At 41.2% G+C, this 21,104-nt stretch overlaps 2 protein-coding genes across 2 annotated transcripts in view; both read left to right on the top strand.

Moving 5' to 3' along the window:
* apom (apolipoprotein M) overlaps positions 1–2,771 on the top strand; it is an 11,656-nt gene extending 8,885 nt beyond the window's left edge. Inside the window, exon 7 of the mRNA XM_021594686.3 lies at positions 1–2,771. This exon is cut by the window's left edge and continues 929 nt beyond it. The gene's annotated coding sequence lies outside the window, so the exon portion shown is untranslated.
* A 3,031-nt stretch (positions 2,772–5,802) lies between these two features.
* LOC100136321 (TNF-New) lies at positions 5,803–18,164 on the top strand. The gene is given in 6 exon segments (NM_001124569.1): positions 5,803–5,920; positions 12,946–13,071; positions 13,165–13,207; positions 13,498–13,533; positions 13,738–13,770; positions 17,590–18,164. Coding segments are annotated over 5 exon segments (612 nt in total). The 5' UTR covers positions 5,803–5,920; positions 12,946–12,948; the 3' UTR covers positions 17,967–18,164.
* Positions 18,165–21,104: the final 2,940 nt, after the last annotated feature.

Genomic DNA, 21,104 nt, shown 5'->3' on the forward strand with positions numbered 1-21,104 from the left:
CATCTGCACTGGCATCAGTGACAAAGCACAATGTCCAGTACTTGACATTATCAGGTTATGTGGGTTTTTACCTGTAGCCTCAAGGAAAGGCCAAACAACAGTGTCCTTATGCTTATGTAACATTTTGAATCCTATACTGTAGTTCTGGACCCGTATTAATAAAGCAGAGCAGGAGTGCTGATCTGGGATCAGTTTCGCCTTTCAGATAATGAATAAGGTTACATAGAGAGGGAACCTGATCCTATCAGCACTTCTACTCTGAGAAGCTTTATGAGTACGGGCCCTGGTTAGAAATGATTGACATACCAGGGGTTGCGACCAGTGACAGGAGACACTCAATGGCTGAGTGAGACAAAGTCAACATGTAGCTAACAACGTCACCATTCAAGTACCTCTGTGTTTCAACTATGCCCGGGGCTAATATGAATGTCAGAAAATATCCCGAAACCATGATGAAATCCTTGTCTCTCTCCCTCCCCCTCTCCATTTATCTCTCTGATTTACGTACTTTCAAAGACTTGTGACGCACCAACATGAAGACACTTGACTTCCCAGATACACTTTGGCATGAAACAACTTGCTGACCGGCAGAAAGTGCAGAGGTCAGGGTGAGAATTTACCTCCCATCTCCGTCAGAATGACTTTAGATTCTTACCTTTCTCTCACCTGTACGATGTCCATAGCAGGACTTGTTTCAATAAGTTAATATAGTCACCGTACAGCTGAGGTTCTATTCCCAGTGTGTTCCTCTTTTCACTTCTGGATCGTTTCTCAAATATCAATGCTATTTACAGTATATGAAAGAATATCTTGTTAAGCCCAAAAATAGGCAGTCAAACTCTTCCCTGCAAAATAATTCATTACTGTCAAACGATCGTTCTTCCAGCCCACCTCTAACATACCTGATTGTTGATGAGCAGTTTACTAGTAAAACACTAATCAGGCGTGTTAGTGCTGGGCAGAAACAAAAACATGCACACCCTTTAGCTCTCCCTGACCAGGAATGGTGACCGCTGGTATATAGCAATATTGAGCCAAACACATCTTTGATGCTGCACAGATTGAAATCATTTATCTAAAACTGAACAGAAACTGAACAATTATCTAAAACTGAACAGAAACTGATCAATCATCTAAAACTGAACAGAAACTGATCAATTTTCTAAAACTGAACAGAAACTGATCAATCATCTAAAACTGAACAGAAACTGAACAGAACATAATTAGATGGATTCCAAAAGGTTTCTGCTTTCAACAATTTCAGGAAGATGGGGAAAAGACTAAGAGGCAAACATGATTGAAGGCCTTGTCTGAGAATTGTGCCTGCGTTGGGTAAGCACCTAAACCATCTGTGTTTGTGTCAAGGAAAGCACAGGCAGGTTGATTGAGGATGTGCCATGGAGCTTGAAACCAAGAACAGGAAAGTTACATAGAAATCTACCAGCAAACACTCTCTCTTTCTCTCTTTCACTCTCTCTCTTTCTCTCTTTCACTCTCTCTTTCTCTCTCTCTCTTTCGCTCTCTCTCCACTTTCTAAAAGTTACTTTCAGTCCTGTTTATGAAATCAACAGTGTTCAACTTCACGCATCTGCATTCCCATACCCTATGGCTATTCCCATACCCTATGGCTATTCCCATACCCTATGCATGTAAAGTCAGATAGAGTCACAGTGGCTGCCAGCTGGTGTATGAAACCATGAAGAGAACTCCCTGTCATGTTTTTGTGCCCTTCGAACCCGCTGACACTGACCTATAAATATGTAAGGGAAAACACATGCCGCCCACATCTGTCAATGTTGTGCCGTACTCATCTTTAGCCTTACTAGCCTATAGTTCCTCGCTACAGGGATGATAGTGGTTCTGTCACCTTCTCTTTGCCCGTACTGTCATACTTGAGTAAAAGTAAAGATACCTTAATAGAAAATGCCTCAAGCAAATGTGAAAGTGAACTGAATTTGAAAACTGAATCTAAATGTATCTGAGATGTTGAATATGTGAAACTATGGTAAATTTGAAATTATAGTTTGTAAACTTGATACACAGACAATGAATGCAATATCCACCACATTGAAACAGAACATAAATATTGAATTAGAATTCAATTGTAATAGAATTTTAAAACTGAATGCAATATTCATTAAAATAATTTTAAAATCATGAAATACAAGTTCAAGTTATTAGTTCAATGATTACATTTGTGCATTACAAATGTAAAAATATTGCATTTAAATTCAATATCTTAATGCAAATAAAAAAGTATTGAATTCAAATACAGTTTCTGTTGTCACTGATATCACTCTGTAATCGCTCTGTAATCGCTCTGTAATCGCTTTCTACTCCCATATATTTTCCCTGACACCCAAAAGTACTTGTTACATTTTGGATGCGGAGCAGGAAAGCGATGGAGCGATTACAGCGCAATATCAGAGCGTTATCAGAGCGATTACAGAGCGATATCAGAGCGATTACAGAGCAATATCAGAGCGATTACAGAGCGATATCAGAGCGATATCAGAGCGATTACAGAGCATTACAGAGCGATTATAGAGCGAATACAGAGTACATATTTTCTTTAGGAATGTTAGTGGAGTAAAAGTAAAAGTTTAAAAAATATTTTGAAATAGTAAAGTAATCAACATTTTTTTTTTAAACGCTGAAAATCCAATGTTTCTATGTCAAGCGGTTTTGTTATTTTTCAGTCTACTGTGATGAATATAAAGTGTAATATTGGGATGCAAACTCAAAATTGAATACATTTAAACTATATCAGACATGGTACAGGTGTCTTCTTTTTTTAAAGTCCATAATCATTGTGTGTGAGGTGTATACTTTGGTTTCACAGTAGATTTGTTTAAGGCTACCAAGAACACTCTGTGTAACCCTGATTTACCCCACTGCAGTAAAAGGTTTTAAGTAGTGCTTAACGTATTTTTCTTAGGGTAAATCCATTTGTATTCAATCACTTTTTAACAGCATCTCTTTTGATTTAAACAATGCCAAAACATTCAGGAGATAAAGGTGCTCACGTGACCCGTTTTGCATACCATATCATGAGACATCCATGTCTACATCACCGGAAAATAGAGATGATGTAAAATAGGGTCTAAACTACAACATATGGGAATAGAATCCGAGTTTATGCATTCAAACTCAAACGTTTGAGGTTTTTGTGTTGTGCCCGCCATCCGTTGAGACACAACATGCTCTTGAATACAGGGTGGGTGTCATTTCAATCATACAAATATAATTCATAGAATGGAACTATCCCTTCAGACCACTGCAATTTAGCTGGTACACCATTGACATTTGAATTGAATTGACATTTTGACTACTAATTACTACCACAAAGATGGTCACTGGTCCACCCACTGTTGAATGTAAACTTAAATATATATTCTATTATCTATATTTCTATGATTTCAATAGGTTTCCTATGGAAGATTGACAGTGTCATTTAAAAAACAGATATTCTCATTCAAGACAAAGGAGATGATTGTGGACTACAAGAAAAGGAGGACTGCGCACGCCCCCATTCTCATCGACTGGGCTGTAGTGGAGCAGGTTGAGAGCTTCAAGTTCCTTGGCGTCCACATCACCAACAAACAAACAAACATGGTCCAAGCACACCAAGACAGTTGTAAATAGGGCATGACAAAACCTATTCCTCCTCAGGAGACTGAAAAGATTTGGCATGGGTCCTTAGATCCTCAAAAGTTTCTACAGCTGCACCATCGAGAGAAACAAAATGGGTTGCATCACTGCCTGGTATGGCAAGTGCTCGGCCTCCGACCGCAAGACACTAACGAGGGTAGTGCGTATGGCCCAGTACATCACTGGGGCCAAGCTTCCTGCCATCCAGGACCTCTATACCAGGCAGTGTCAGAGGAAGGCCCTAAAAATGGTCAAAGACTCCAGAAACCTGGGCCTCCCGAGTGGCGCAGTGGTCTAAGCTGTGCCACTAGAGAGTCCAGGCTCTGTTGCAGCCGGCCGTGACCGGGAGACCCATGGGGCGGCGCACAATTGGCCTAGTGTCGTTCGGGTTAGGGGAGGGTTTGGCCGGCAGGGATATCCTTGTCCCATCGCGCACTAGCGACTCCTGTGGCTGGCCGGGCGCAGTACACGCTGACACGGTCGCAAGTTGTACGGTGTTTACTCCAACACATTGGTGCGGCTGGCTTCCGGACTAAGTGAGCATTGTGTCAAGAAGCAGTGCTGCTTAGTTGGGTTGTGTTTCGGAGGACGCACTGCTCTCAACCTTCGCCTCCCCCGAGTCCGTCCGGGAGTTGCAGCGATGAGACAAGACTGTAACTACCAATAGGATACCACGAAATTGGGGAGAAAAAGAGGTTACATTTTTTAAAAATAAAAACAAGACTCCACAACCCTAGTTATAGACTGTTCTCTCTGCTACCGCACAGTAAGCGGTACCGGAGCGCCAAGTCTGGGTCCAAGAGGTTGCTAAACAGCTTCTATCCCCAAGCCATAAGACTCCTGAAAATCTAATCAAATGGCTACCCAGACTATTTGCAGTGCCCCCCCCCCCCCCCCCCACTCCCACCTTTACGCCGCTGCATAGTCACTTTAATAACTCTACCTACATGTACATATTACCTCAATTACCTCGACTAACCGGTGCCTCCGCACATTGACTCTGTACCGGTACCCCCTGTATATAGCCTCACTATTGTTATTTTACTGCTGCTCTAGTTATTTGTTACTTTTATTTATTTATTGTGTTTTTCTTTAAACTGCGTTGTTCGTTCAGGGCTTGTAAGTAAACATTTCACTGTCAGGCCCACCTGTTGTATTCGGCATGTGTGACAAATAAAATTTGATTTGATTTTAATTTGAAGTCAACATTCTCTGGTGTGTGGACTTTCAACCATCTTTTTGGTACCATTTGAAAGTTAAAATTTCAATTTTATTCCCATTTCAGTAAATTCATCAGCCAAAACATGACACCCACCCTGTATTCAGGAGCATGTTGTGTCTAAACCGATGGTGGGCACAAGACAAAAACCTCAGATTAAGTCAAATAGGGTCTAAGCTACAACATCTGATTATGCTAAAAATTGGAGTTGACCCGTTTTTAGACAATTGACATATACTGTAATAAAATGACAAATGTTATACCCCCCAAAATTCCAATAAATTATTGAATAGTTTGACACCCCTGTTTGTAAGCTTTTAAATTATATCAATCTCAACCATTTGTCGTTTCCAGTGATGAGGACATGGATGTCTCATATTATTGTGGGGTATAAAAAATATGGCAATCTTTGATGTTTTGGCATCCAGGTCTAAGAAGTCACTTTCTGAACACTTCTACAATGGGCCAGTATGGATGAAAGGTTTCGTTCATATCAAAAGGGGTGCTGTCAAAAAGTTACTTCACAACTGTACTTGATCTACAGTATTTCATAAAATAATGGATAAAATACCTGGGTTTATTGATGATTTATTTTTAATTTTTTTGTCATAACAAAAAAACATGTTAGAAACGCAGAAGGGAAATCAAATAAATCATAGCCTGGGTGACAATCTGTTTCTGCTCTTTTGCCAACTTCTTATGGACTTGTCATGCCTGGCTTGACAATGGAGTAGGCATAAGCATAAACCAGGCTAAAATACATTTTCATACAAGAATATGACATCATCAGTTGCTAATTTACCAGTCCCAGGGTCAATGAGACCAAAGTCTACCTAGACTTTGAGGTGGTTGTTTTAGTCCATGATGCTTTGCTTCACTTCCTCCTTTCTTTCCAACCACAACTCACAGTGAAGAAAAAAACTCCATCGCATCGAGCCTCAACTCAAGTGAAAAAGGGGGGAAACCCTGTCTAAAGAACATGTCTCTGAAATGCAGCATGGTATGCAGCAGACAGATTTGTTTGTACAAGGACACTACAAGACACACTAGGTGAGTTGAGATCCTGATCATTGTGTTTCATTTTATTCATATCAAGCTACTCATTTATTTATGATGGATATGTAAATTGTGGTAACACAGAATTGTGGACAGTGGACCATTGTATTAGCAATACTTTTTCATAATGTCACGCCCTGACCTTAGTTATCTTTGTTTTCTTTATTATTTTGGTTAGGTCAGGGTGTGATTAGGGTGGTATGTGTGTTTTTGTCCTGTCTAGGTTTTTTTTTTGTATATCTATGGGATTTTGGTATGTCTAGGTAAATGTAGGTCTATGGTGGCCTGAATTGGTTCCCAATCAGAGGCAGCTGTTTATCGTTGTCTCTGATTGGGTGTCCTATTTAGGTTGCCATTTCCCATGTTGGTTTTGTGGGTTATTGTCTATGTATAGTTGCCTGTGTCAGCACTAGTGATGATAGCGTTATTGTTAGTTTGTTTAACTATTCTTTGTTTAATAAAGAAGAATGTATTCTCGTCACGCTGCACCTTGGTCTCCTCGTTACGACGAACATGACACATAATGTGAAATTCCTAATCTTAGACTTAATTATAGGATGTTTGGATGAGGAAAATGTGACACAATGTAAAATCACTTGGTGATGACAGCAATGTCCGATTTATCATCACACAGTAATAGTCTAATGACTCCACAGCTATATTTGATCTAAAAACGGTGGCTGTTGTATGAATATTTAGGGGTATTTTCAATAATGATACTGTAATAGGATGGACCCAGTCTCATGTCCTATACCATATGACAGGTAATGCGGTCAAATTGATCATTGCCAGAACGTTTTCTCACTCACTATGCATACCTTCACAATTACTTGTGTCTTGTGCAAGTGTGTAACAGGAACAAATATAAGCACCCCCCAAATTATTATTATTATCATTATCTTGACTATTGCATTCATGTCCTTCTGAACATACCAGATTACACTGCATGACAGCCGTAATGTCTTGTCACAGTCACACAGTACATACCACTCTCTGCATGTCTACTACAAATTATTTTATTGTATTTCTCTGGTAGTAAGTTCAGGTATCACATTTACAGTCACTGATGTTATTGTTTGAGCCAATACAAGTAGCAAACCACACTGCACATAGGGCAGCATTGTAGTTCAAGAGGGGAATAACCTGTATAGGTGAAATCTTTGTTTTATTTATTTATAGGGGACAATGCACATTAATCAACATCAATATTACAATAATGCAACATCCATGTAAATGTGCCGGGGTTAGCCGAAAGATCATTTGCACCCGTAGTCCAAGGACAATTACACAGTACACATACTCACTAAAACAATACAAAATACAAATACATTACATCCAATAATATATCATTCTAACGACAACAACAACACTATCATCAGCTGTCGTCTTACGTATGAGGAACCACAGATAACTCATGTGTACAGGCGTGGATAGATTTGAACCATGTTTTCAATTCAAATGTAAAAGTACAATAATCAGTGCAGCTTCTCAAGTCCATGGGCATTGCATTTCAGTATATTGTAGCTCTAACAGAGAAGGCCGATTGACTGATTTTACTGTGTCGAAAAGGGACAAAGCAATCCCCTCTAGTTACTGCCCTGTTATCCTGGAGGTGCTTTCCTTGAGCATGATATGCCGACATAGGGGTGAAGGGGCAAGACCATGTAGGAACTTAAAGACATGGCTTCAAAATCAAATCAAATCAAATTTGAGTAATAAATAAATAAATAATTTTAGCATTAAAAAAATAGCATATATACAGGGGGGTGCCGGTACAGAGTCAATGTGCGGGGGCACTGGTTAGTTGAGGTAGTATGTACATGTAGGTAGAGTTAATTAAAGTGACTATGCATAGATGACAACAGAGTGGCAATGGTGTGGAGAGGGGAAGGGAGGGGCAATGTGAATAGTCTGGATAGCCATTTGACGAGATGTTCAGGAATCTTATTGATTGGGAATTCATGACTAGGGTGTCTATAGTCTTTGACAATTTTCAGGGCCTTCCTCTGACACCGCCTGGTATAGAGGTCCTGGATGGCAGGAAGCTTGGCCCCAGTGATGTACTGGGCCCGTTCGCACTACCCTCTGTAGGGCCTTGCGGTCGGAGGCCGAGCAGTTGACATACCAGGCAGTGATGCAACCAGTTAGGATGCTCTCGATGGTGCAGCTGTTGAACCCTTTGAGGATCTGAGGACCCATACCAAATATTTTCAGTCTCCTGAGGGGGAATAGGTTTTATCGTGCCCGCTTCACGACTGTCATGGTGTGCTTGGACCATATTAGTTTGTTGGTGATGTGGACACCAAGGAACTTGAAGCTCTCAACCTGCTCCACTGCAGCCCTGTCGATGAGAATGGGAGCGTGCTCAGTCCTCTTTTTCCTGTAGTCTACAATCATCTCCTTTGTCTTGATCACGTTGAGGGAGAGGTTGTTGTCCTGGCACCACACGGCCAGGTCTCTGACCTCCTCCCTATAGGCTGTCTCTGTGTTGTCGGTGATCAGGCCTACCACTGTTGCCATCGACAAATTGAATGAGTCATGCCTAGCCGTGCAGTCATGAGTGAACAGGGAGTACAGGAAGGGGCTGAGCACGCACCCCTGAGGGGCCCCTGTGTTGAGGATCAGCGTGGCAGATGTGTTGTTACCTACCCTTACCACTGTAGTCAATGAATAGCATTCTCACATAGGTGTTCCTTTTGTCCAGGTGGGAAAGTGCAGTGTGGAGTACAATAGAGATTGCATCATCTGTGGATCTGTTGTGGCAGTATGCAAATTGGAGTGGGTCTAGGGTTTCTGGGATAATGGTGTTGATGTGAGTCATGACCAGCCTTTCAAAACACTTAATGGCTACAGATGCGAGTGCTACGGGTTGGTATTCATTTAGGCAGGTTACCTTAGTGTTCTTGGGCACAGGCACTGTGGTAGTCTGCTTAAAACATGTTGGTATTACAGACTCGGACAAAGAGAGGTTGAAAATGTCAGTGTAGACACTTGCTAGTTGGTCAGCGCATGCTCGCAGTACACGTCCTGGTAATCCGTCTGGCCCTCCGGCCTTGTGAATGTTGACCTATCTATAGGTATTACTCACATCGCCTGCGGAGAGTGGGATCACACAGTCTTCCGGTATAGCTGGTGCTCTCATACATGTTCCAGTGTTATTTGCCTCGAAGCGAGCATAGAAGTAGTTTAGCTCATTTGGTAGGCTTGTGTCACTGGGCAGCTCTTGGCTGTGCTTCCCTTTGTAGTCTGTAATGGTTTGCAGGCCCTGCGACATCCGACAAGGGTCAGAGTCGGTGTAGTACGACTCGATCTTAGTTCTGTATTGACGCGTTGCCTGTTTGATGGTTCGTCAGAGGGCATAGCAAGATTTCTAATAAGCTTCCGGGTTAGAGTCCCGCTCCTTGAAAGCGGCAGCTCTAGCTCTTTGAAAGTGGCAACTCTAGGCTTGCATCTACAAGAAAAACTATGTGAAACCTTTGGAATTACCTGGATTTCTGCATAAATTTTACATAAAATTTGATCTGATCTTCATCTAAGTCACAACAATAGACAAACACAGTGTGCTTTAACTAATAACACACAAATTATTGTATGTTTATTGTCTATATTGAATGCATCATTTAAACATTCACAGTGTAGGTTGGGAAAAGTATGTGAACCCCTAGGCTAATGACCTCCAAAAGCTAATTGGAGTCAGGAGTCAGCTAACCTGGAGTCCAATCAATGAGACGAGATTGGAGATGTTGGTTAGAGCTGCCTTGCCCTATAAAAAACATTTTTGCTATTCACAAGAAGCATTGCCTGATGTGAACCATGCCTCAAACAAAAGAGATCTCAGAAGACCTAAGATTACGATTTGTAAGACACGGTAAGACAAATTGTCTATAATTGGAGAAAGTTCAGCACTGTTGCTACTCTCCCTAGAAGTGGCCGTCCCGCAAAGATGACTGCAAGAGCACAACGCAGAGTGCTCAATGAGGTTAAGAAGAATCCTAGAGTGTCAGCTAAAGATTTACAGAAATAATTGGAAGATCCTAACATTGTTGCTGACAAGTCTACAATACATAAAACACTAAACAAGAATGGTGTTCATGGGAGGACACCTTGGAAGAAGCCACTGCTGTCAAACAATAAACATTGCGGCACGTCTGAAGTTCTCAATAGCGCACCTGGATGTTCCACAGCGCTACTGGCAAAATATTCTGTGGACAGATGAAACTAAAGTTGTGTTGTTTGGAAGGAGCACACAACACTATGTGTGGAGAATGAAAAGGCACAGCACACCAACATCAAAACCTCATCCCATTTGTAAACCATGGTGGAGGGAGCATCATTGTTTGGGGCTGCTTTGCTGCCTCAGGGCCTGGACAGCTTGCTATCATCGACAGAAAAATTAATTCCCAAGTTTATCAAGACATTTTGCAAGAGAATGTAAGGCTATCTGTCCACCAATTGAAGCTCAACAGAAGTTAAATGATTTAACAGGACAACAACCCATTAGACAGATGTAAATCAACAACAGAATGGCTTGAACAGCAGAAAATATGCCTTCTTCTGGCCTAGTCAGTCCTGATCTCAACCCAATTGAGATGCTATGGCATGACCTCGAGAGCAGTTCACACCAGACATCCCAAGAATATTGTTGAACTGAAACAGTTTTGTAAAGAGGAATGGTCCAAAATTCCTCCTGACCGTTGTGCAGGTCTGATCTGCAACTGCAGAAAATGTTGGTTTGAGGTTATTGATGCCAAAGAAGGGTCAACCTGTTATTAAATCGAAAGGTTCACATACTTTTCCCAACCTGCACTGTGAATATTTAAATGGTGTGCGCACCTGAATCTCAATAAAGAGATTATAATTGTTTGTGTGTTATTAGTTTAAAGACTGTGTTTGTTTGTCTATTGTTGTGACATGGATAAAGATCAGATCAAATTTTATGGCTAATTTATGCAGAAATCCAGGTAATTCTATAGGGTTCACATACTTTTTCTTCCCACTGTACATACTGCTTAAAGCTATCCAGACTAAATAAATTATGTTTGTAAGTGATATGACAGTGGTGGTAACTGTTTGGTTTGTTATCAAGAATCTTAAGTGATTCAATTGGTTTCAGAATAGTAGCTCCTGTTTGTGACTTGCATGTGAGGCTATATCTCAGATATGAGAACATCATAGCATGCCTATATAGTTTGGTGTTCTCCAGAGGAAGGAAATGTCTTTTAAACCTAAAGTTGGATAATCCAAACTTAACCGTGTTTAACCACCTTCTTCACATGTTTCTTATTAAATGTCAAATTGGAGTCCAAAATGACACCAAGATACCTGAAGTTAGACACAGCTTTCAGATTCTCCCCATTAACAAGAACAGCTCGATGGGAAGAATCAAGGGATTTCTTAGAGAAGTACATACAACAGTCTTGTCGATAATTCTTGCCTGCATGACCACCTATGTCCAGTTTAGTTTAATGCACTCCAGAAAATAGCAATTGTCTGTTTCGGTGGAATGTTTAGTTCTGAATCCAAATTGCATTTGATGTAACGAGTTCCCCTGAATGAGGTGGTCAGTCAGATGATCAGCCACCCATCTTTCAGCTACCTTTGTTAGCACTGGAAGGATGCTTATAGGTCAGTAATTTTCCACCAGTGCTGGGTCACCTGATTTTAAAATAGTTATCACTGCAGCAGACTTCCAAGCATTGGGGAAGAGCCCATATTTGATGGACAGATTCACTAGATGTACAATAGGGGCAATCAGAGAATATTTGTCTCTTCAGGAATACAGTGTCTAGACCAAATACATATTTGGTTCTAGAGCTCCTGAAGAAGCTAATAATACTGTCCACTGCTGATGCTGAGATTTCAGGAATTCTGAATATTGGTTTATTATTATCTATGGGAGTGAGAACTGTGGTCTTGGTTGAAAATCTTTGAGCCAGTTCCCTGAGAGAGTCAACAAAAACATTGTTAAAGGTGGTGGATATGAAATTGGAGTCTTGAATTAGAATCTCATTAACCTTTAATTCAGGATGTTTTTTTGGACTTTTCAGCTCCTCTCCCTGTTAGTTTGTTGAGATTTTCCCAAATCACTTTGACATTTTCTTTTGCTTCATTGATCACTCTAAGAAAGAACACTGCTTTTTTATATTCTTAATTACCTTATTTCTCAGTGATGCAAATATACATCTGCCATCATTCTTACCAGACTTCAGTGCTTTTTCAAGGAAAAATCCCGTTCTCTCATCTGCCTCCAGAGGTCCTTGTTGAGCCATGGTAGAGAGGTTTTCCGTCTTGGCTTTACGTTGAAATTTCCTAGTAGAAGAGGTATCCATGTTGTCAATAGCTGACAGAAATGTTCTGTATCCAGACTCTGGGTCTTCATTGCTTAACAGATCAGACTAGTCCATTTGATTTATAGCTACATCGTAGTTTCTCTGCTCACTTTTCTGGATTTTTATATCGTACTGTTACACATTAATATGGTTCTTAAATCTCTTTTTTGTCATCTTTCTAACCACCAATGTAACATTGTAGTCAGATATGCCAGTTGGTAAGTTACTGGACTTAATTATAGGATCAGGTCTGTTAGTAAACACCAGATCAATTTGAGTCTGGGATGACTGTGTTACTCTGGTATGACCTTGTATTATTTGAGTCAGGTTGAAATAATCTGTGATCTCTGAGTTTTTTCCAGCAAGTTTTGTTTTCCCAGTTTACATTGAAATCGCCCATGAAGATAATCTCCTTCTTATGCTCACATTCTTTAAGCATGGCATTTAGATGGTCAGTGGGGTATAATCTAAACTAAATGTTATTCAGAAGGCAGCCTATTGACTAATGTTGAGGTGCTCAGACTCAAACAGTAGCCTATGGTGGAAGATCTACAACCTGCCTGCTGATATCTATTCTAGACCCTTCAGATCTGCAAATGTAGGATTAGATAAGGATTAGGGCCGATGGGAAGCGGAAGGGAGTGAATTGGGATGGGTCTCAGTGGTTTGTGGTACGTGTGTGTTTTTCAGAGGATGAAGAGTCAACAGCACACCTCCAGATACCTGCTGCTCCATGTGTGGTGCGGGTTTCTCACAGTCGCAATGGGGATTATGGTCGCAGTTCTCACAACAGTGCAAATAAGCTCACCTGACAAGGTATGTCCAATTATCATCAGTGAAAGCTAGACTCAGATATGATGATGATGATACATGATCTCAAGATGTCACTATGTAATTTCTCTCTCCAAGAGTAATTTACCTGAATCAAAGGAGGAAAACCAGCACCCTCCAAGTAAGTTGTACTGGGTTACACATACTGACATTAATAGTTTTTTCTGTTCTGTATGTCATTATATTGACCAAGGCACTGTAATATAAATCCAATCTCATATTAGACATTCTACAACAGTATTATTATTATTATTTTTTTTTTTTTTTAAACAGGCAAGTCAGTTAAGAACAAATTCTTATTTACAATGACGGCCTACCAAAAGGCCTCTTGCAGGGACGGGGGCTGGGATTTTTTATATCGTTTTTTATATAGATATGACAATGACTTGAAATATTATTTTTATTTTGCAGACGGCAGTTTTCTGGCTCAATTGAATTCATCAAAGGGTAAGTAAAGCATTGCTATTTCCATTTCTGATTATCAATGAATGTCTAATGTTTAAACAATACATTGTATGCAGTAGAATTCAGGTCAATTGTGCATTTTCTGGAGAAAGATGGCCTTGTAAGATTGCACAAGCAGAGAGTAACACGTAAACTTTACAAGATAGATCAAAACAGGAAAATTAATGGGCTTTTTTTGCTTTCCAGCTCCCAGTCCCTCCTATATCCAGCTGACCATGGGTAAGCTAAACACTTTCTTTCCTAGTTTCTAGGTAAGGACTTTTGGGCCTAACATTCCATGCTTGTTGCAGTTTCCTTTTTACATCCTAAGTTCATGGAATGCATGAGTTAACATTGGAGCTTCTGCAGTCTGTCTGAACTTGTCAGTTCCACTAAACAAGACTAGGGCCCTGTACACACTCAGGTTGTACAACTGATCTAACACATTTGACACCTAGGTTGTGATACATACCTAATATTTATATGATACACTGGAGAGTGTGTCTTTTAAAATACACTCACCGGTCAGTTTATTAGGTATTAGTAGTACTGGGTTGGACCCCCCTTTGCCTCCAGAACAGCCTGAATTCTTCAGGGAATTCTACAAGGTGTCGGAAACGTTCCACAGGGATATTGGTCCATGCTGAATGCGATGGTATCACGCAGTTGCTGCAGATTGGACGGTGGTACATTCATGCTGTGAACAGTCCGTTCCATCTCATCCCAAAGATGCTCTATTGGGTTGAGGTCTGGGGACTGCACAGGCCACTCAAGTAAACTGAACTCGCTGTCACGTACCAGGCAATGTTTTTCCACTCTTCAATTGTGATCGCGTGCCCACTGGAGCAACTTCTTCTTGTTTTTAGCTGATAGGAGTGGAACCCGGTGCTGTCATTTGCTGCAATAGCCCGTCTGTGACAAGGATCGACAAGTTGTGCGTTCCCGAGATGCCGTTCTGCACATCACTGTTGTACAGCGCCATTATTTGTCTCTTTGGAGGAGGATTACTTAAGATACTGTTTGAAGAGGTAGGATTTCAGATGTTTTCGGGAAGATGGGCAGGTACTCTCCTGACCTAGCTTCAAGGGAGAGCTGGTTCCACAATTGGGGTGCCAGGACAGAGAAGAGCTTGGACTGGGCTGAGCGGGAGCTGCCCTCACGTAGGGGTGGGAGGGCCAAGATATACAGTATAACATGCTTACTAACATGCTTACTCACCATAAGCAGAACATATTACTACACAGTCCAATGTAATTGTATGTCTCTTATCAACAAGATGTTATGCCTCTTTATTAATCAGAAAATTATATTTATGTATTGAAAACATTATGCAAATATTCTATCTATTCATTAAACATTAAGCTATTGTGAGGGTAGGTGTATTAGTGTGAGGTTCAAATGGTAGCTGCACAATCAGGGTGTGCTCAGAATGAGGTATAGATTTAGTTCCACCAATTTTTCCCTCATCATGCGCTGTGGCCCCCCCGTCTGCCCCTTTGTGAAGTGAGGTTTAAGACCCACAATCAACCCATCTACTGTAACTGCTTAGATGTGGGCATCTACTAACCCCAACACAATGCTACAATTACTGTCTGTGAAAATACGTTATCATTTATTTTACGTACAGTGCCTTCGGAAATTAATTCAGACCCCTTGATTTTTTCCCACATTTTCTTACGTTACAGCCTTATTCTAAAATGTATTACATAGTTTTTTCCCCCATCAATCAACACCCAACACCCCATAATGAAAATGCAAAAATATTTTTTGGGGAAATAATATCACATTTACATGAGTATTCAGACCCTTTACTCAGTACTTTCTAAGCACCTTTGGCAACGATTACAGCATCGAGTCTTCTTGGGCATGACGCTATAAACTTGGCACACCTGCATTTGGGGAGTTTCTCCCATCCTTCACTACAGATCCTCTCAAGCTCTGTCAGGTTGGATGGGGAACATTGCTGCACAGCTATTTTCAGGTCTTTCCAGAGATGTTAGATCGGGTTCAAGTCCGGGCTCTGGCTGGACATTCAGAGACTTGTCCCGAAGCCACTCTTGAGTTGTCTTGGCTGTGTGTTTAGGGTCGTTGTTCTGTTGGAAGGTGAACCTTCACCCCAGTCTGAGGTCCTGAGCACTCTTGAGCAGGTTTTCATCAAGGATCTCTCTGTACTTTGCTCCATTCATCTTTTCTTCCTCGATCCTGACTGGTCTTGCAGTCCCTGCCGCTGAAAAACATCCCCACAGCATGATGCTGCCACCCCCATGCTTCATCGTAGGAATGGTGCCAGGTTTCCTCCAGATGTGATGCTTGCAATTCAAGCCAAAGAGTTAAATCTTGGTTTCATCAGACCAGAGAATCTTGTTTCTCATGGTCTGAGAATCTTTAGGTGTCTTTTGGCAAACTCCAAGCAGGCTGTCATGTGGTGAAGTGCTGCAGAGATGGTTGTCCAACTGGAAGGTTATCCCATCTCCACAGAGTAACTCTAGAGCTCTGTCAGAGTGACCATCGGGTTCTTGGTCACATCCCTGACCAAGGCCCTTCTTCCCTGATTGCTCATTTTGGCCGGGCAGCCAGCACTAGGAAGAGTCTTGGTGGTTCCAAACTTCTTCCATTTCAGTATGATGGAGGCCACTGTGTTCTTAGAAACCTTAAATGCTACAGAAATGATTTGGTACCCTTCCCCAGATCTATGCCTCGACACAATCCTGTCTCTGAGCTGTACGGACAATTAGTTTGACCTCATGGCTTGATTTTTGCTCTGACATGCACGGCAAACTGTGGGACATTAGAAAGAAAGGTGTGTGCCTTTTCAAATCATGTCCAATCAATTGAATTTACCACAGGGGGACTCCAATCAAGTTGTAGAAACATCTCAAGGATGATCAATGGAAACAGGATGCAGCTGAGCTCAATTTCGAGTTTCATTGCAAAGGGTCTGAATACTTATGTAAATAAGGTATTTGTATCTGTATCTGTTTTTGCTTTGTCATTATGGAGTATTGTGAGTAGCTTGCTGAAAAAATAATAATAATTTGAATAAGGCTGTAACGTAACAAAATGTGGCAAAAGTCAACGTGTCTGAGTACTTTCGGAAGGCACTGTATACAGAGTTTTAAAGGGGTATTGAAAGTGTAGTTATTCAATATTTTGCCACCTGTCTGTTCAAATATATGCACAAACATACACTATATATACAAACGTATGTGTACACCCCTTAAAAGGAATGTATTCAAGCTATTTCAGCCACACCGTTGCTGGCAAGTGTATAAAATTGAGCACACAGACATGCAATCCCCATAGACAAACATTGACAGTAGAATGGCCTTACTGAAGTGCTCAGTGTCTTTCAACGTGGCACCGTCATAGGATGCCACCTTTCCAACAAGTCAGTTCACAACATTTCTGCCCTGCTAGAGCTGCCCCAGGTCAACTGTAAGTGCTGTTATTGTGAAGTGGAAATGTCTAGGAGCAACAACGGCTCAGCCACGAAGTGGTAGGCCTCACAAGCTGACTGAACGGGACCACTGAGTGCTGAAGCGCGTAGCATGTAAAAAATAGTCTGTCCTTGGTTGCAACACTCACTTCCGAGTTCCAAACTGCCTGTTTCAGTATGACAATGCCCACATACACAAAGCGAGGTCCATACAGAAATGGTTTGTCAAGATCGGTGTGGAAGAACTTGACTGGCCTGCACAGAGCCTTGACCTCAACCCCATTGAACACCTTTGGGATGAATTGAAACGCCAACTGCGAGCCAGGCCTAATTGCCCAACATCAGTGCCCAACCTCACTAATGCTTTTGCGGCTGAATGGAAGCAAGTCCGCGCAGCAATGTTCCAACATCTAGTGGAAAGCCTTCCCACACGAGTGGAGGCTGTTATAGCAGCAAAGGGGAGACCAACTCCATATTAATGCCCATGATTTTGGAATGAGATGTTCGACGAGCAGGTGTCCACATACTTTTGGTCATGTAGAGTATATTAACCCATTTATATGATGTAAAGCATTTTAATATTTTATTTTATTCTCTTTTCTTTCCTTCTGTCTCATGAGAAGGAACATTATCTTGGGAGAATGACCATGATGCCCCCGTCTGTGGCTCTTGCTCCCTCGTCCTCCGCGACAACTCTGTCTACATCAGATCTGAAGGCTTCTACTACTTCTATGTCCAGGTCACCTTCACTAGGCACACCGGGGGAGAGGAGAAGAGGAAGGTGACTCTGTTCAAAAATGGCATTCAACATAAGACCCAGCAAAGGAGACTGAGTGAAGCCGTGTATCACGGAGAGAAAGAGTGCACTGTATTCATGTCCAGGATGGTTAAGCTCCAACAAGGTAACAGTCTCAGCCTTGAGATAACATCCAAGAATAATAGTTTTAGGTATGGGGGAGAGAATACCTATTGGGGGGCATATCAGCTCCCCCCATATTGAGCCAACAGACATTGTTATTGAGACTTCGTTCAAGATTGAACCAAAGAAGCTGTTAAAACGTTTTTTTTTTAAAGTGTGCGTTAGTTACTAAACTGAATTTATTTTGTGAAAACTGTAACTGTTTAGCATATGCATTGTTTGTTTCGCTGAACAGATTTGATTATATAATGAGGTAACAGAATACATCTTCAAACTATGTATTTGTGTGTGTGTGATTTCTTGTGATATTAATGGTATCTATCATGATGTGAATAAGTCGATGCTAGCTATTATAGACACTAAATAGTTTTGATATGGAGACAGTGGTCGTGTCTGAATACCCATACTAGCGTACTAAATAGTATGCACAAAAAAAAAGGTTGTATAGTATCTGAAATTTCTAAAATAGCATTACGAATGTGTCATCTAATGTGCGATTTGCGTTGATTCCCACTGTTTATTCATTTTGGTACAGCGCATCAATTTATCTGATTATCAGCTGTTCTACTAGATCAAACAGCAAAATGACTTACAGTTTAAGTATGCTACTGCCACTATTTACTGTTATCATCCATTGTCTATGTTATTTAGCAGTCGCTCTTATCCAGAGCGACTCCCATTCTTCTCCACTGTGGGAATCTAACCCACAACCCTGGCATTGCAAGTACCAAGCTCTACCAACTGAGCCACACAGGAGGTAGCACTTACCACATGGTGGCGCCACCTCACTACAGAGGCAGATGTCCTTCTCTGTCACTTTTGAGATGGATTCTGCTGCTATCACAGACTCAGCTTATTCAGAGACATGCAAACTAGGTCTGAAAACACCTGTACCTATTAGCATTAGAAAATTTGAAGTAACAGAAACACACGTCAGTGCTGAGTTATCATTGGCCGAAAGCTAACCACTGGGCATTAACATGGTTGGAAAAAAATATTTGACTAACTTTTAGCCTAAATCCAATGACATGGTGAAATGTTTTGTTGATTTCACGTTGAATTCAGGATAGTTGACAACTCAACCAAATGTAAATCAAAACTAAACATTGAACTGAAGTCAGTGTCCAGTGGGAATGCAGTGATGCTTTAGTTGCCCCTATTACACAGAATAAAGCAGGAACTAGCGATTGATAGCTACTCAAAACAGGAAGCCACAAAGTTGTCGTTGTCAAATTAGTCATAGCTTCTATTCCTCTAGTCATCTCTCCACAGAAATCTGCAATTGTACACACGTATTCACATGTCCGCTACTGTGTTCAACCTCCTCTAACTCTGTCTGGGCTGGGTGTCTCTGGCTCTGCACACTATTGGATTGCATAATACCTGGCAGGCCGCTCTTACCATGTGATGTGGAGAAGATCTGTGTAAATATGTAGCTATGGGGCTTCCGAGTGGCGCACCGGTCTAAGACACTGCATCTCAGTGCCAAAGGTGTCACTACAGACCCTGGTTCAATTCCAGGCTGTATCACAACCGGCTGTGATTGAGAGTCCCATAGGGCGTTGTTGTAAATAAGAATTTGTTCTTAACGGATTGCCTAGTTTTGTTCTTAACGGATTGCCTAGTTAAATAAAATATGTAGCCCATGTAAGGAAGTTAGGAAAGCAAGCAAACATTTTAGCCAGGTAGCCAAGGACAACAAAAATGTAAAGCGTGTACTGTATGACAGAGTGACAGACCGTTTCATCAACATGAAAGAGAGGAGGATGGCATTGGCGTTTCTCTACAAGTAGGGTGTCAAAAAAAATGTTCTACTTGCACGAACGCGCGCACACACACGCACACACGTACACACAGAAATCAGAACCATGGACAGCGACGTCATATGCTTTCTGGACTTCACCGGACAGAGATTGTTCTCTGGTTTTGTGATTAAAACAAAGGTGGGGTTGAATTTATTCTGCCACTGTTTCTTCTTTTTGTCTCGGCCTTAGGCCTATACAGTGCATTCGGAAAGTATTCAGACCCCTTCCATTTTTCCACATTAGTCTAAAATCTATTAAATTAATTGTTTTCCACATCAATCTACACACAACACCCCATAATGACAAAGCAAAAACAGGTTTTTAGACATTTTTGCACATTTATTACAAATAAAAAACCTAACTTATTCAGATCCTTTGCCATGAGACTCGAAATTGAGCTCAGGTGCATCCTGTTTCCATTGATCATCCTTGAGATGTTTCTACAACTTGATTGGAGTCCACCTGTGGTAAATTCAATTGATTGGACATGATATGGAATGGCACATACCTGTCTATATAAGGTCCCACAGTTGACGAGGTTGAAGGAATTGTCCGCAGAGCTCAGAGACAGGATTTTGTCGAGGCACAGTGGAGGGTACCAAAAAATGTCTGTAGCATTGAAGGTCCCCAAGAGCAGTGTCCTCATCATTCTTAAATGGAAGAAGTTTGGAACCACCAATACTCTTCCTAAAGCTGGTCGCCCGGCCAAACTGAGCAATCGGGGGAGAAGGGCCTCCAGAGTTCCTCTTTGGAAATGAGAGAACCTTCCAGAAGGACAACCATCTCTGCAGCACTCCCTCAATCAGGCCTCATGTGGCCAGATGGAAGCCACTCCTCAGTAAAAGGCACATGGAGTTTGGAGTTTGCCAAAAAGCACCGAAAGGACTTTCAGACCATGAGAAATAAGATTCTCTGGTCTGATGAAACCAAGCTTGTAGCGTCATACACAAGAAGACTCGAGGCAGTAATCTCTGCCAAAGGTGCTTCAACAAAGTACTGAGTAAAGGGTCTGAATACTTATGTAAATGTGATATTTCAGTTTGTTATTTGTAATACATTTGCAACATTTTTGAAAAACCTGTTTTTGCTTTGTCATTATGGGATAATGTGTGTAGATTGATGAGGTAAAAAAAAATATTTAATCCATTTTAGAACAAGGTTGTAACATGTGGAAAAATTCAAGGGTGTTGAAAACTTTCCAAATGCACTGTATATCACGGTAGCAAAGTATATAATCTAAAAGGTTACAGAGCAAACAACGCAATTATCACAAAAAGATCGGTTGTAATATGTTAATTATTTTCTGGCTTGGCTTTCCCAGTGATTTTACTATGTAGATGATACTCAACTATTTTTCTTCCCCTTCTGACACCCAGGTGTCAACACACATCTCTGCATGCCTGGCAGATATCTC

This window comes from Oncorhynchus mykiss, chromosome 3 (assembly GCF_057628025.1).
Source record: "Oncorhynchus mykiss isolate SJ-2025 chromosome 3, ASM5762802v1, whole genome shotgun sequence".
Lineage (NCBI taxonomy): Eukaryota > Metazoa > Chordata > Actinopteri > Salmoniformes > Salmonidae > Oncorhynchus > Oncorhynchus mykiss.